This window comes from Sinocyclocheilus rhinocerous, unplaced genomic scaffold (genome assembly GCF_001515625.1).
Source record: "Sinocyclocheilus rhinocerous isolate Xijiao unplaced genomic scaffold, SAMN03320098_v1.1 scaffold1115, whole genome shotgun sequence".
NCBI classification, from domain to species: domain Eukaryota; kingdom Metazoa; phylum Chordata; class Actinopteri; order Cypriniformes; family Cyprinidae; genus Sinocyclocheilus; species Sinocyclocheilus rhinocerous.
In genome coordinates, this window is record NW_015658514.1 from 280257 (window position 1) to 296194 (window position 15938).

A 15938-nucleotide genomic window follows, 5' to 3' on the forward strand; every position below is an offset into this window, starting at 1 on the left:
GCGGTTTTCATAAATCCTGATGTCAAATCCCTCAGCAACACGAGGAAGTTTGTTGAGGACCATGTCATCCAAATTCAACTTCAGCTTTAGAAGAAGAGAGAAGGAAGAATTTGTAAGTCTTCTATCGCGTAAATATAACAATATAAGTTACATTTTGTGGTGACCTAATTTAGCTGCTAAAAGCCTGTGTTACTAAGCAACCTATAAAAAGACACATTAATTCAGACCTCAGTATTTATTTTCTTAGCAGTGGCACTGGGTTGCTTTACCATGTGTATCCTGTGATGTAGTCGTGTCGTAAATGTAATCCTGTGTGTTGTTGTGGTTGTTTAGCGGAATATAGCTCATGGCTTGATCCCTGCTGCCACCATTGCCCCCAGACCTGCTGTTCCCCGCACTCCTCCCCCACGAAGCCCCAACCCCTCTCCAGAGAGACCCAGGTAACGTTATACTCACATACCATATACCTATCCATTCATATCACTTTTGTTCTCCTCCATCATCTCTCAATGCAGTTATGCTCTTGAGAATCTCACTCATCATTTGCCATAATGTTTTTATACAACTAACTTACAACATAGCTGTTTTAGGATTATTGTTCCAATATCTTTACACTTTTTTAAAAATCTGTAAACCTTGTAATCTCTCTGATAACTGTCACAGGTCTGCCTTGGCAGCTGCCATATTATCTTCCTCCCTGATGGGCCGTACTGTTGCCATTCCTCCTCCACACCAAAGGTCTTACTCTGAGAGTGATCGTTCACGTGCAGACAGCCAAACTGGCTTTGAGCCCTATGCTGCCACGGCACGTTATACCAGGTATTATAGTGCACTGTTTCATTGACCTTGATCAGGGATCCCTAACCTTTTATTTTGTGGGTGGGCCCCCTTTGACATAAAGTATTTACTTAAAGAACCCCTGAAAGTTAATATTTCAGTAATCTGCATGTTCATGGTTCTCTGATGTTGGTTAAAAAATGGTCACATGGCATGGAGATAAACAAATATTTATTTATTTTTGTAAGCGTTTTATCCTGGGGCCTGTTTCATAAAACAAGTTTACCAAATAAGCCAGGCTTATTTCAGTTAGTCTGACTTATTTTGAACCAAATCAACTGACAATAAGTCAGACTAGCTGAAATAAACCTGGCTTATTTGGTCAACTTGTTTTATGAAACAGGCCCCTGATTGCTTTTATTTAAACTTATTTATGCATTTTAATTGTACATTTTTAGCATTTAATTGGTTTAATTAATCACATCCCCTTGCCGTCCCCTCACAAACCACAGTCTGGGAAACCTTGACCTAAATAAACCGGCCCTCCTTTACTTTTTTAGAGGAATAGTTCACCTAGAAATGAAAATTTTAGTGAATTTTCATGGTGAACATGATTAACAACGATTATATGTTGTGATCAGAATGATATTAATGTAAGGAAAATTTGTAATACTGACCCTCAAGTCATTCTAAACCCATATGACTTACTTTCTTTAATGAAATACAAAATATTTTTTTTCTTAAAAAAAGAAAACTGATGCCCTTTTCAATGTATGAAAGTGAATGAGGACTCAGAAATGGCGAAAAAGCAACATAAAGTTCTTGTAAAAGACTGTGACTTGAGAAGACTTGAAAATGACTTGTGTTCTGTATTCCAAATCTTCTGAAGCCATACGATAGCTTGTGAAGAACAGACCAATATTTAAGTTGTTATTCACTCGTTATTCTCAGCTTGGCGGGTTCATGAGTTTATGAGATAAGTAGTCAGATCTTTTCAATGAACTGATCAGTTAAATGTCGGTCTGCCTGTCACACAAAGCTATCATATGACTTCAGATGACTTGAAAAATAGTGAATAAGTCATATGGACCACTTTTATGATACTTCTTTATTATCATTTTTGAAGTTTGAAAGCAACTAGTTTAGTCCTTTAACTAGTTTAGCAACAAACTAATCCTTTAAGTAAGTCTGAAAGCACAATCTTTATTATTACACCAGAATGACTTATAATCAGGGTAACACAGCAGGTTGCAATGATTGTAAGTGTATAGGCATTGTTGGTTCAGCAGGAGGCAAAGTAGTTTACTTACACGTTTAGTCTTAGGTCTGATTGCCTCTCCATGATAGGATGTGTTACAGATAGTGGTTTAAACAGCATTAGCTGGTCATCACATTTTATGCAATTGAAGTATGTCAGCTTCGCTCTCTTATGCGAGACATGTAAAATAATGTATTTGCTCTCTCACCTTAGAGACACCTGGCCAGACTCAGTGACAGGAAGACCCCCTGTGCCTTCCCCAGGATATTCTGATGATGACGAAGGTGATGACAGTGATGAGATGGAGGGAGATGAAGATCATGTATATCAGTCCCTTGAGAGACAGAGCAGAGCTGATGACATAAATGTTGTTTACGCCGTGCCATTAAAACACAGGAAGGTACAGTCGTGTGTGTTTGGCTGGGTCTGTGTGTGGAGTGCTTTGTCCTGTTAAGATTTTGATGCATTTACTAATATTCACCATGAGGTGGTGCTTCTGATTCATTCAAATCCTGCTCTAAATTTGAAACCTAGTCTGAGATCATAAAGATCATAAAGAAATTAAAGAATTAAAATCTGATTCAATCGTTTTCTGATAGCTTGTGGCATTTAACCACCCCCTACCCTGCATTTATGCTCATTAAAATATATTATGTATGTGTGTATGTGTTAACTGGCTGAATGAATCTCTCTGTCAGGGCGAGACTAATTCAGACGTTGATGAAGAGATCGAAGACTCTGCATTTGATATTGTGTCTCCCCTACAGACTGAAGGTTAGAAGTAACAAAGAGTGTTAAAATATACTTATATTGAAAGTCTTTTATGCTCAACAAAGCTGCATTTATTTGATCAAAAATGCAACAAAATAGTAATATAGTGAAATGCTGAAATTACTGAAACTCTGCTTTCTCTTTGAATACATTGAATACAAAATGTAATTTATCCCTGTGATGGAAAAGCTGAATTTTCAGCAGCCATTACTTCAGTCTTGGGTGTTACATGATACTTAAGGAATCAATCTAAAATTCATTTGATGCTGCGATGAACTCATATTAATTTGTTCAGGAGTCATTGATGAATAGAAAGTTAAAAAATAGTATTTATTCAAAACAAAAAATCTTTTGTAACAATTTTAAAGACTGCTGTTGCATTTGATCAATTAAATACATCTTTGCTGAATTAAAGTATTCATTTCTATTTTCTAATAAAAATCGTTCTGACCTCAAACTTTTGAACAGTAGACAGTGCATATTCAGTTTTAAATATTAATGTTTCACATCTCACATCTTACTCTCATAACAATTTTATTGACTTTGAGAGCCTTGGTAATTTTGCAGCTTGATGGCTATAATTAATAAAATTTTGTATTGCAGAGGAAATTGTGGTTCAGGAAGAAGCAGCTAAAATGGTAAGATAACCTCTCTCTTCACATCAGCTGTAATGAGAACCTGGAGTCATTATTTTGATTAAGTTAATTCAGGGTTCAAAGCAAATTTTTTTAACACTGCTGTAGGAACGTCAATTATGTTGTGGATTGGTCTGACTCTGGACTAAAGGTCATTCTGCCCCAGGGCTCAACAAATTCTCTAAAGACGGGAAAAATGACCCTGGCGTGAAAGGCTGAGGTTAAGGGCACAAAGGTTGTTATCAGTGAAAGAATATGAATGAAAATCAAAAGATGAAAGAGACAGTTGGGAGGTGTTTAGACTGGGTGGGAACATGAGAGAGAGTTTATTAATAAACTCAGCTATTTCTGACAAGAGAGACTATCATAAACATTCTGATTCACTATTCAGTATGTGGCTCTCTGATATGACAGCTATTACATCTGTACATTCTCACACACACACACACACACCATGTGAACCTGTGCTCGGTTAATATGCAGACACACGTACGCACATGCACACTGACCAGCCCCTTGCTGTCTCATAACTCTGTGTTGTCAGATCTGAATGCTACCATTCCTGTAGGTGCTTTGAGACCTTTACCAGAGGATCTGTAATCTCATCTCTTAATGAGGAAAATTGCTCATTAGTAGAGATGAACTGCCTCTAATGAGCAAGCACAGTGCACTTTTCACTATTAGATATACTTAATAATGCAGTCTACCTTCAGTCTGTTTCAGTCTGTGGTCTTTGATATTCTGCAGTAAGAACCCTTTAATCAGTTAACTTCCCTCTGTCTCCATAGCAGCCATCATCGCTACGACAACCAGGATCAGGCTCTCGTGGGAGCATGGCATCTCCAGGTACTTCCCCTGTCTGCCATACATTATAAATCACAAAAGCTGAACTCCACATGTGCAATGTCACCTGTGCTAATTTCAGAATCTTTTTGTCAGTTAGTGTGAAACGTGCCCCCTTTTTAGGAATCCTCAAGGCTTTGAAAGAAAAGCATCATTTCTGTTTAATTTTGACAGAGAGCAAATTAAGGACAATGTGAACACCTAATTGATGTCAAATTTATTCAGGCACGGCTTTCAACAGACTGGAGACAAATGAAGTGGTTACTGTGTGATACATTTGTGAGAGGCTCATTGAAGTTTCCTGAAGGAAAAAAAAAACAGAATAAAGCCTCTGCCAGTTTAACAAACATCTTCTCATTCAGCTCCTCTCACGAGCTTATTGTTGTCAGCAATGAGATATGAGAGAGATGAGGCTATAACCATAATGACTATGAGGACAGAGACTGGAATTACCTTGACATTTGTCTTGATATATTCCCTGCTTCTCCTCTTCCTCCTCTGCAGTAATTTTGTTTCTTTTTATTGTTAACATAGTGGTGACAGTAAATAGACAGTAAATAAAACTTACTCCTAAAGAAGTTGTTAAAGAGGAAATTGCTATTAGTTATATAAAAATTTTAATGTATACAGTATATGCTGTGTGCTGTGTTGGCAACATGATTATTAGCGTTGAAAGACATCAACTGTGCATTACACTGCCAAATGCAAGATATGTATATATTTCACTTGTTTAAGCAGACAATAATTTTTTTTGTAAGCCAGTTAGTGGAACTCTTGCTTTTGGCTGAAAAAAGAATACACACAATGCAAATGATGCACATTCTGAAGGTGCGTAGTGTGCACACTTTACCAGACATGCTACATGTGTCATGTTGGCATTCGATTCGTTCAAAATCTAAAAATAATTTGGTAACACTTTCTATGAAGCCCGTATTTATAATACATTATAAGGGTATTCTTAAGGCATTATAATGAATGCATAATGCATTATAAAAAACCTTATAATATGTTGTATCATCTCATGAATATTCATAAGAACAGTTTTAATATATTATAATATTTACTTATTTGTGGTTATAGCTTTTAAGAGTATGATAATTTATAACACAATGAACACGTTGCATCCACTTTTACAATGGATTAAATTTCTCATAGTTATAATGTATTATAAGTCTCATATCTTGCCATTTTTCTTATGCTACTTTACTTAAAGCGGTCAAAGACCACTTATAAGTATATAATGTATTATAAATACGGGCTTCATAGAAAGTGTTACCAATAATTTACTCAAAAATCAAGTGGAATTTATTTTAACCATGTGGAACAGGTTTTGTGGTGGTGATAACGCTCAGACTTTGAAGCTGCCCGAATTTAAAATTAAAAATGTTCAAATATGATGGCTCTTCTTGTTCTTCAATGCCTGTGGCATTATAGGACAACAAAGTGTCCACTCTTTGCACACTTAAAGGCATAGTTTACTTAAAAAAAAAAATACTTAAAAAAAAAAAGTAGTTATTTACTCACCCTGGTGTTATTCTAATGCCCTATGCTCTTCTTTTTTGAAGAGAGAGAGATGAAAAAAAAAAAATACCCTGCCCGTGCTTGTCCATTTAATGGCAGTAAATAGCGACAAGCTTCAAATGTGATCACAGAATGATCCCATGTGAATCGTGTCATATTTTTCAAGTGCTCTGCCTGAATGCAATAGGGAAACAAACCGAAATGTAATTTATTATTTAAAGAAAATCCTGACCTTGGCCATTGGTCTGCTGTGCACGGCTGCACATTCATGAGACCGTATTAGTGCCACAGTTTACTTTGGATTGCTAAGGAAAAGCACACAGGTACACTATTTTGATACATCAAGATTAGTAAAAACACTACACAAACCACATATGTGACCCTGGACCACAAAACCAGTCTTAAGTCGCTGGGGTATATTTGTAGCAATAGTCAACAATACATTGTATCGGTCAAAATTATAGATTTTTCCTTTATGCCAAAAATCATTAGGATATTAAGGAAAGATTATGTTCCATGAAGATATTTTGTAAATTTTCCACCATAAATATATCAAAACTTCACTTTTGATTAGTAATATGCATTGCTAAGAACTTCATTTGGACAACTTTAAAGGCGGTTTTCTTAGTATTTTGATTTTTTTGCACCCTCAGATTCCAGATTTTCAAGTAGTTGTATCTCGGCCAAATATTGTCCTATCCTAACAAACCATACATCAATGGAATGCTTATTTATTCAACTTTCAGATGATGTATAAATCTCAATTTAGAAAAATTTACACTTAAGACTGGTTTTGTGGTCCTATACCACACTGTATACATGTCATTTTTGTTTTTCTTCAAACCCTATCGTACACCTCCAGAACACTTGGAATATATGGCACAGGTAGCATAGTAGCATGGGATCATGGGATCATGGGATTACGTTTAAGCTGTATGCTATTCACTGCCATTATATGGATGAGTTTGAAAGTTGTTGTTTTTTTAATTGTCAGAAAAAGAAGGAAGGCCATGACTTGTGGGAGTTAAAGGGATAGTTCACCTTCAGTTGCTGTTCCCCATTGACTTTCATTGTATGGAAAAAAACACTATGCAAGTCAATGGGGACCAACTGCAGGTGAACTATTACTTTAATGTTACTTTTCATGTTTCATTATTTTCACAATACATTGTATTCAATACCCAATATATTTGTGTGTTGCAATACGCTGTTTTTTTCATATATTGTGGCTTTTATATGAAATTACTAATAAATGTTTCATTATATTCATTTATTGGAATTAGCAGTGTTCAGTTGCACTCAAGACGTCAAATGGCAGATACAAGCAGACCAGCGTTAGTTTAGCCTAGTGGAAGAGGATTGCAGGGTGGATTTACCCTCTGAAATAGAGCATGAAACAGCAGGTCTGGGGCTGGGCAGTTGCTGCAAAGTGATCAATGGACTACTGCCAAGCTTTTTATGCACCAGCAGACAATGGCTGTGTCCCCTTTAACAGCAACAGAGACTTCCAGTGAAGGAAGAAATTTGCTGGAGGAGGAGGTGAGGATGACCTTGAGGTCTGATCTAGGGCTAAGATGTCAGAGGCACAGACAAAATCTTGTCTGTGTTTGTAATGTTAGAGACCGAAGACACAGACAGATCAAGGAGAATTAAATCTAGATTAGAAGCAAGGATGATACAGCTCCACTAGGAGTCACAATGTGGGCTTTTCAGCTCCATATAAAATTTTAAGCCTTGTGAGAGTCAAGCAAAATGTCTTCAGAAAGGATGTTTGACATGATGTAATATAGCTTTTACGGCAATCTGTCGTATAATTCCCACCTTCAGTGAGATCTTAATAATGTACAGGATAGGGTCACTCTTTAGTTAAGAAATAAAAAAATTATGTTGCCATTTACTCAAGTCCCCTCATGTCGTTATGACTTTACTTTGTGTAACTGCAAAAGAATGTCATTTTTTTCATGGCTGGATCAGCATGATTTGTGAATGAATCCTTTCAGTTCAGATCAGTTTTGTGAAACAGATCAAGCTAATTATTGAAAACACAACAAAACTATTCATTTAGATTAAATTGCAGACTGATTATCACAACTTCTCTAATGAATGTACCAAGGACAGCTAGAGTAATTTTTTAGTGAATAACAACAGTCACACGGAGTTGACAAGTATGACTTCAGAAGACTTGGAAAACTTTACTCAAACCTAAATGAACCACTGTTATTAGGATACTTTAGGGTGCTTTTGTATCCTTTCTGAAGATTCATCCTTGAAAGCATTAAACCCCATTAATTAAAAATTGCATGCATAAAATGACCTGTACATTTTTTCCCGAATTTCTCCTTTTGTGCTAAATGAAAGAAACAGGGGTTTAGAGCTGCATGAGGGTGATTTTTTTTTCATGTTTGAATGAATTCCTTAAATAATGGAGAAGTGGTCTGGGAAAAGGTCAGCTAGCTGATTGACAAAGTAGTCAACATCCGTATTTCATTCAAAGTAGGTTATGAAGACCTCAGCGGTCAGAGAGCATGGAAGAGGGTGGGAAGTGGTTAGCGGAGGGATGGAAAATGATTTGTTTGGGATGGATTCGCATATGCTAATTGTGGAATAATAGTAGTCTCTGCAATTTGTATGTTTTCGTCCACTTCTTCCCTGATCCATGCATTGATCCATGCATTTTGTGGTGGTTTTCTGATTTCCAAGGACTTGAAGTGGACCAGCAAGAGAGTTCAGAAACAAAGTACTCGACAACAGGTTTAAGTGACTAGTGTTTGGGGGGAAGGATACAGCTTTTAGAAGTGTCAACAGAAGTAGTCCGAGGAAGTGATTGAAGCAGGTGAGAAGCCTAGAGGATTTCACTGAAGCTGTCTGTGGATGGGAGAGCGGAAGGTGTGAGATTCAAGGGTAATCAGACAAATGAAAGGTAGGAGAGTAAATGTGAGGGATAAGCAACTGATACAATATAGCTATGTTTCCATCACCCTGTTTTAATGTGCATTTTGAGGTATCACATCAGAAACAAGTGATGGAAACGGCAAATTTCGAGAAAAAGAAAAAAGTCCCTGTGAAAAAGTTTTTATGCTCGCTTGAGGTGGTTTTTGTCTTTGCGAAAAAGGGTTAATGCGAATAATGGGAGATGTAAACGCATTTGTTGAATAAATTCTTCCATGCGCATCAAGAAAGTCATGTGACTTTGTGCATAACCTGACTAACCAGCGGACCAATCTTGCTGCACAGGATCTGAAATGTTGTTATGGTCATTCTGAAATGCCTGAGAAAGGTCTGTCGTCAAAGTATTTCTGTATTATTGCCTCCCAGAACTGTTACGCGACTGCGTTCCCGAACAGCAGGCATCCACGAAAGCAATGACTGCATTCATTGTGTTTCATCTGCTCACTCTTGAGGCACAAGTCATTTTATTATGAAAATTATTATCTATTATAGTGGCTTCTCCCACTTTTCTTAGTGATATTTAGTGCCAGTTTATCAGAAAGTGACAATTTTGTTCTTTTTGACTCGGATGGAAATGTTTTATGCGACTTTTGTGCACAAGTTAATTCGCAACTTTGTATGGAAACCCGGCTTATGAGGTTGGTTGCCAGCCATGTGTTTTTTGGCAGACAAATGGGTGTGAAAAATGAATGGTATAAGGAGATGTTAAAAATAAACTGGAGTACTGGAAGGTTTATAGATGTTGCCAAATAATAGAAGATCACTGAAAATAATAGAAGCACACTGTCTTCATGAAAGGAGTTGGCTAAGACTGCATTGAGCTTATTAAAGAGACATTCATTATATCTGTGTTCAATAAATATTTGAATATGCAGAAGCATTTCTTGACACAAAAATAAAAATGTACACTACCATTCAAAAGTTTTTTGAAAGAAATGAATACTATTGTTCATCAAGGATGAACTAATCAAAGACATTTTTTTAATTGTTAAAATATTTCAAATAAATGCTGTTCAATTGAACCTTCTGTTCATCAAAGAATTAAGCAGCGCAATTTTCAGCACTGATGATAGTAAGAAATGTTTCTTGAGCACCATTCTAATATGCTGATTTGATTTCTGAAGGATCATGTAACCTGGAAAGACTGGAGTAATGTCTGCTGAAAACTGATGTGCTATAACAGGAATAAATTATATTTGAAAATATATTAGAAAATAGAAAACAGTTATTTTAAATTGTAATATTTCACAGTGTTACTGTTTTTAGTGTGGTTTTGATCAAATAAATGCAGTCTTTGTGAGAACAAGATACTTTTTTTAAAAAACGTTTAAAAAAAATTAACCAAACGGTATATAAAATGTTTTTTTTTTTTTTTTTTTTAGATGATGGACTACCATCATTAACAACTCATTTACTCACTTAATTATCACTCTCTAATTCTGTTGTTCAGTTTTGCTCATTTATTTGCCCAATCAATTTATCACTTTTCTACTACTACCTCACTCACCTCCTTGTTTTATAAATGTGTTCTTGTCAGAGCTAAATGATGACTGGAGCGCTCAGTCTCACAAATCAGTGAATACTTCAAAAAGAAAGACCTCACGGATGAAAGAGAGTCCAGTGAGAGGGAAAGAGAGAGACATCAGTCCAGGTGAGGGGCATGAACTCTACTCTGTGACCTTTCCAGCTTTTTTGTCTTTCCAATTAATCATTTTGGAGCTAAAATCTTCTGGTAAAGTCATGGTAAAGTAATTGTAATGCATGGCCCGGAGTGGCTTAATGCTTCATTTAGATGTTCAATAAACAATTAAATGTTTTACTGGCTATTTTACAGCTTAGAACCAGACACATCCCACCAGATTTAACTAGATTGTCAGGACAATTCTAGGTAAAGACTAGAGCACAAAGACTAATGAAAGAAACTAATGAACTAGATCTCATTAGTTCTGTAAGTTATTTAATAATATTAAGCTTGTCTGTGTCTAATTTTGTTTATGCTGCTTATTTTCATGAAAATATAGGATCAGACAGAGTGTGTATTTTAATCTGTGGTAATGTGATAAGGCTGACATTAAGATCAGCCAGACTAATAGAATGAATATATTGAGGAATCTCAACAGACTGTACAGCGCCAGACTCATTCATGTGTATTAGGACTAAACAGATGATCATAAACACGTTGTACTGTTTTACATCAAATGGAATTAATATAATCATAAATCCAAAAAAGAAAATCAGTCTGCTTAGGAAATTACCTTCACGTCAAACCTTTACATAATCCTGTCTTCTCCTTCATTTCTCTTCTGTCACATTTTCATTTGTTTGTGTCCTGCTGTTTTCTTTCAATGCAATTCTTCTGTCTTTGCATTTTGTGCTCTTTTTGGTGGTGTGTTGTTGTGCTGTTGCTGTGTTCTGTTTTATACTGTTAAAAATTCTCTTTTCATATTTGTGTGTAATGTATTTGCTTTTCTGTGCTGTGGTTTTTATTCTGTGTGTGGCTGTGCCGTGTTTTGCCCTGCCCTGTGTGCTGTGTAGTGCAGCGGCCAGTGAAGTGTTACGCAGTACGCTAGAGGTGCAGCAAGCACTTGTAAAGGAGCTGAGGGAGCAGACTCAAATTCTGGCCCAGGAGAAAGAGACGCTGGAGAAGAGATGTTTACAACAGAGTCAGCACATAGAGCATCTCCGGCAGGAGCTCTGCCGCTCTCACACAGAGAGAGGAAACTCCACAGGTGCCTCCTCACTCGCTGCTATACAACCCACAGCACTAACAGAACCTATCCAACATTAAAGGGATCGTTCCCCCAAAAATGAAAATTCTGTCATCATTTACTTACTGTCATATCCATATGAATTTGTCTCTTCTGCGGGAGGTGAATGTTTGAAGAATATTCTGGCCACTTTTTCATTATAATGTAATAAAATGAACTTTACGACTGGGGCCGTAAAATCACAGTTTTTGTATGACCTCAGAAGACTTTGGATTATACTTGTATGGACCATTTTAATTATGCTTTTACAAAATTTTAATTGTAGTTTTGTGTCCTTTTGGAAGCTTTAATGCTCCAGTCACCATCCATTGAACACTAAGCGTTACTTGCACAGTCTTCATAAATGATCCTTTTTAAGGGAAAAAATACATACAGGTTTTGGAATAGCATGAGGAGGAGTAAACAATGATAGAATTTTCATTTTTGGGTGACCTATGCCTTTAAGCAACGTACTGTGGAACAAAATCTACATTTCAAATAGGCATAATCTTCAACATATGCCTACTTAATTTCAAGCAGTGTTTTGAGCAGTAATTTTTGACAACTGAGCTGTAAAGTAAATTAAACAACCCAATTTTTAATGAGACTTGTGCTTTTTTCATACTCAGTGGCCCTTTTATTTGGTACAACTTTCTAATTCTGGGTAGGATCTCTAGAACAGCCGGCTTACTTGTTATTGGTCCCATATGATAGTATTACACAACTACTGATGATTTGTCAGCTGCACATTCAGGCATATTTTTACACCATTTTTTGTGAATAGTGTCAAGAAACTGGGAGGTCAGCAGTTTCTGAGATACTGAATCCATTCCAGCAGTGACCAACAATCATTCCACAGTCAAATTCACTTAGATCACATTTCTTCCCTGATCTGTGCTTGGGTTTGAACAAACTCTGAAACTTTTGAAAACGCTTGCATGCTTTGATTGCTGCCCTATCATTATCTGATAAGTTATTTGCATTAACCAGCAGGTGTACACGTGTACCTAATAAAGTAGACACTTATACTACAGGCATTTTATGTCTCAGGGTTGATTTTTATTAAATTCAATAGATTTCAACTTTTTGTCTTTAAAACTGTTTAGCATCGCTTCATTATTCATTTGACGTTTTTTCGAAATACCTTTTATACTTAGATTTGATTATTTTACCGTTGTCCCAGACTCAGACTTTCTAAAATATGAACATCAAAAACATCAAAAATGATTAAAATGTCATCCTGAAGAAGACCTTCCTCTAAATGTGAGTGTAGCCCATTTATTCAAAATTCATGGGTCTATTATAAGTCAGCTGTGCTTTAATGAAGGTTTTTCATGCTGCATCCTAATGCTCCCAATCTTGATGTTCACACAGCTGTCTTTCAGTTGTGGCATCATTCCCATCACAACCGACAATTTATCCCCAGTAACATTTTTCCAAAAAAATAGTCTACCTGGTTACCAAGGAGATAACGGTGTCAGTGAAGAGATGATTTATGAGACATTTGATGTGTGCAGAAAACAAAATAAAGCAAAATAAAATCAGGAGAAATATCACTTCTGAACATACTATGTAAAATAATAATAATAATAATAAACTTTATATTTTAAGGCAAATTAGCCTTAGGATATAATTTCCAACACAAAATGAATAGTGATTTTGAGATGTGCCAGAAATTATGCTTGATCATGGCTGTTCAGGTAAGGAAAAATTAATTGATATAATTCTCCCATGATACATGTACATACATTTCTAAAAGTCTAGAAGACCCAAAGTGCCCATAGTAGAAGAAAAACCCATATATGTATATATTTCTGGGTGGGAGTTTTTTTTCTTTTTTCTGGATTAGTTGTGTGTGGTTTTGCATAAATCAGCTCTGATCTAACTATGTGCAGTTGTGTGTGTATAGGTGAGAGCTCTGAGTTACAGAATCTCAGGCAGCAGGCTCAGGAGCTGGTGGATGAGAATGATGGGCTGAAGATGACAGTTCACCGTCTCAATGTGGAGCTCAGCAGATACCAGGCCAGATTCCGACCACTCACCAAGGACGAGGTAAAATAGCCCACTGTACACCATTTTCAGAGACAGGTTGGAAAGCATTTTAAAAACAGGTCTATAGGCTCAAACCCAGCGCTACATTAAAAGAGTCAGGAGTTTTGAAATGTTATACTTTTCGAAAAGTTACAGTGAACATTCCCTCCCCTCAACTATACATAAATATCAATGTATATGTAATGGATGGAGGATCTGAATTTTCTAGCTTTGCGTAAGTTAGAAGTAGGAGAGTAAGAGTTACTCTGTAGGAAGAGGAGAGAGCTACGATTCTACAAATGCACTTTTAAGTGCTTGCAAAACAATATGTGTGGTGCTTTCACATTCTGTGGAAAGAAACATGTCACACAGACTTTAATTAAAATTCTGGAGATGATTCTCTGAAATGATAAATGTTTGAGTTCATGTACAGGACATTATATCTGCAGTCTCGCTTGCCTTATCCTCTGTTTTGATGCGAGAGATCGGTGCTCTGTGATAACTGAAGTTAATTGCTGCATATCTGCATAGACTGATTCTGGAAGGCCGCTGGGAACTATTGTTCAATTTTCTTCATAACTGATGAAAAAGGAATCGGCTCTCAGAATTTTAGTAGTATATGGCACTGTCTCCTTTCAGTCTTGCAGGGTGTGATTAGCTGACACCACAGTAATGATATGCAGCTCTTCCTTTCATCTCCCACTTCCTGTTTAATGCAGAGATGATAGTTTGCAGGGTATTATAATTTCAAAGGAGCATTAGCCAGCGAGAGGTTGAGATCAGATCTGTGTGCACGCGTGGAATCAGAGATTGTTTCTGCTTTACCCTTGCATGCTGCTTGTCTTAGCCTTATGAACACATTAATCTTCTAGCGCCTCTGAGATGGTGGGCAGCTGAGACACTTCCAAAAATGATGTAGACCTTTATTTAACCGTATCACTATTAACGCTCTGGTGTCAATGTTATTTACATATGCTGGGATTTGCATGTAGGAGCATAATATTGGAAAGAGCCCTGTAACTAATGAATTGAGTTGTTGTAAGTTTTATGAGCCTTTATGCAGTGAATAATAAGTGGAAAGCACTCAGAGGAACTGCATAACTGAGCTTCTTTAAGAAAGCCTCAGAAGAGTTTGACAGCCAGAAAGCACCGTGACCTCTTTGCCGTCCATCTTTGAAGGATCAAAGATCTCAGATTTGTCCCGCTGGTGTCATTTTATTAAGGAGGAAGGGCCGGATTAAGCTTATTTCATATTGATGAGGGCTGTCTGAACTTTGAGACTGTCTGGCTCGCTGGTTCACTGAGAGAATGGCTCTACTGATTGCTCAGATACTTCAGTGTAATATATTAATCTGCTTTTCATTCATCTGTACAGTATTCTGATGCCTGTCATGCTCCTCATTTAAAGATGAGCTTAGGGCTAACAGTCCTTAACCACAATAAATTAGAGATCTGCTGATCACAGAACTGAAGCTTTCCTTAAATATTCCAATTCCCATTTTCACCTCTCAGGAGGTTTCGGTTAATATTTTCCATTAAAAAAATTATCATATCAGTTCTGTTCATTTAGTGCGATTGAACATTCGACTGTCCTCGACTCTTGAACTCTGGTTGTTAAAAGACTGACTTTAATTTGAGCACTGGTGTGTGGTTGGGCAGATGCGAGCGGAGAGAGGAGATAATCTGCAGGCTAAATATACTCTGTCACTTTAGTTTCAGGTCAGTAGCCTGGATCTCACTCTCTCTTCTGCTTTTTCTTTCCCGCTGCCCCTCATCTCAGCAGGAATGAAATTTAAGGAAATTTGGTCAGTTGTCACATGGGCTTTAGTTAAAGAAGACACAGACACATGCTGCACTTCTGAAACTAGGCTCTCTCTGTCTCCTTCTCTCTCCATCCACCAGTCTTTGCTTTTTACAGTACTGTTGATTGCTTCCCTTTCTAGCCTTAAGTGGATCAGTGTAACGCTGAATGTGTCTGAACACTCTGTTGAGGGAGCGGGCCGCAGGAAGCGTGCACTGGAGGGCTGCTGCAGTGATTAGGGCAGTGGTGTGTGATGTGATTGAGTCATTAAGTCTGGGGACTCTCAGCAGTGTTACTTTTACTCTTAATTAGAGATAAAAAGTACATTGCACACAGGATCACACAGCACTTTGCAAATAAAATTATTTTAGGATAAGTAGCATTTTAAAAACTGTATAAATAATGACTTTTTCTAATGAATTTAATGACCTATAATTAAGTTTCATTGTAACAAAGTTTAAAGGGGTCATATGATGCGATTTCAAGTTTTCCTTTCTCTTTGGAGTGTTACAAGCTCTTGGTGCATAAAGAAGATCTGTAAAGTTGCAAACACTAAAGTCTCAAATCCAAAGATATATTCTTTATAAAAGTTAAGAGTCAACCAC

The 15938-nt window shown here is 36.8% G+C and overlaps 1 protein-coding gene across 1 annotated transcript in view; it reads left to right on the forward strand.

Annotated features, from left to right (window-relative positions):
• LOC107722366 (centrosomal protein of 89 kDa-like) overlaps positions 1–15938 on the forward strand; it is a 72488-nt gene continuing 56550 nt past the window's right edge. The window contains exons 1-10 of the mRNA XM_016530695.1: positions 1–112; positions 334–440; positions 664–819; positions 2249–2435; positions 2734–2809; positions 3410–3444; positions 4230–4287; positions 10292–10405; positions 11295–11483; positions 13411–13553. Of these exons, the coding sequence (XP_016386181.1) occupies positions 20–112; positions 334–440; positions 664–819; positions 2249–2435; positions 2734–2809; positions 3410–3444; positions 4230–4287; positions 10292–10405; positions 11295–11483; positions 13411–13553 (1158 nt within the window). The 5' untranslated portion in view covers positions 1–19. The remainder of the gene's footprint in view (positions 113–333; positions 441–663; positions 820–2248; positions 2436–2733; positions 2810–3409; positions 3445–4229; positions 4288–10291; positions 10406–11294; positions 11484–13410; positions 13554–15938) is intronic.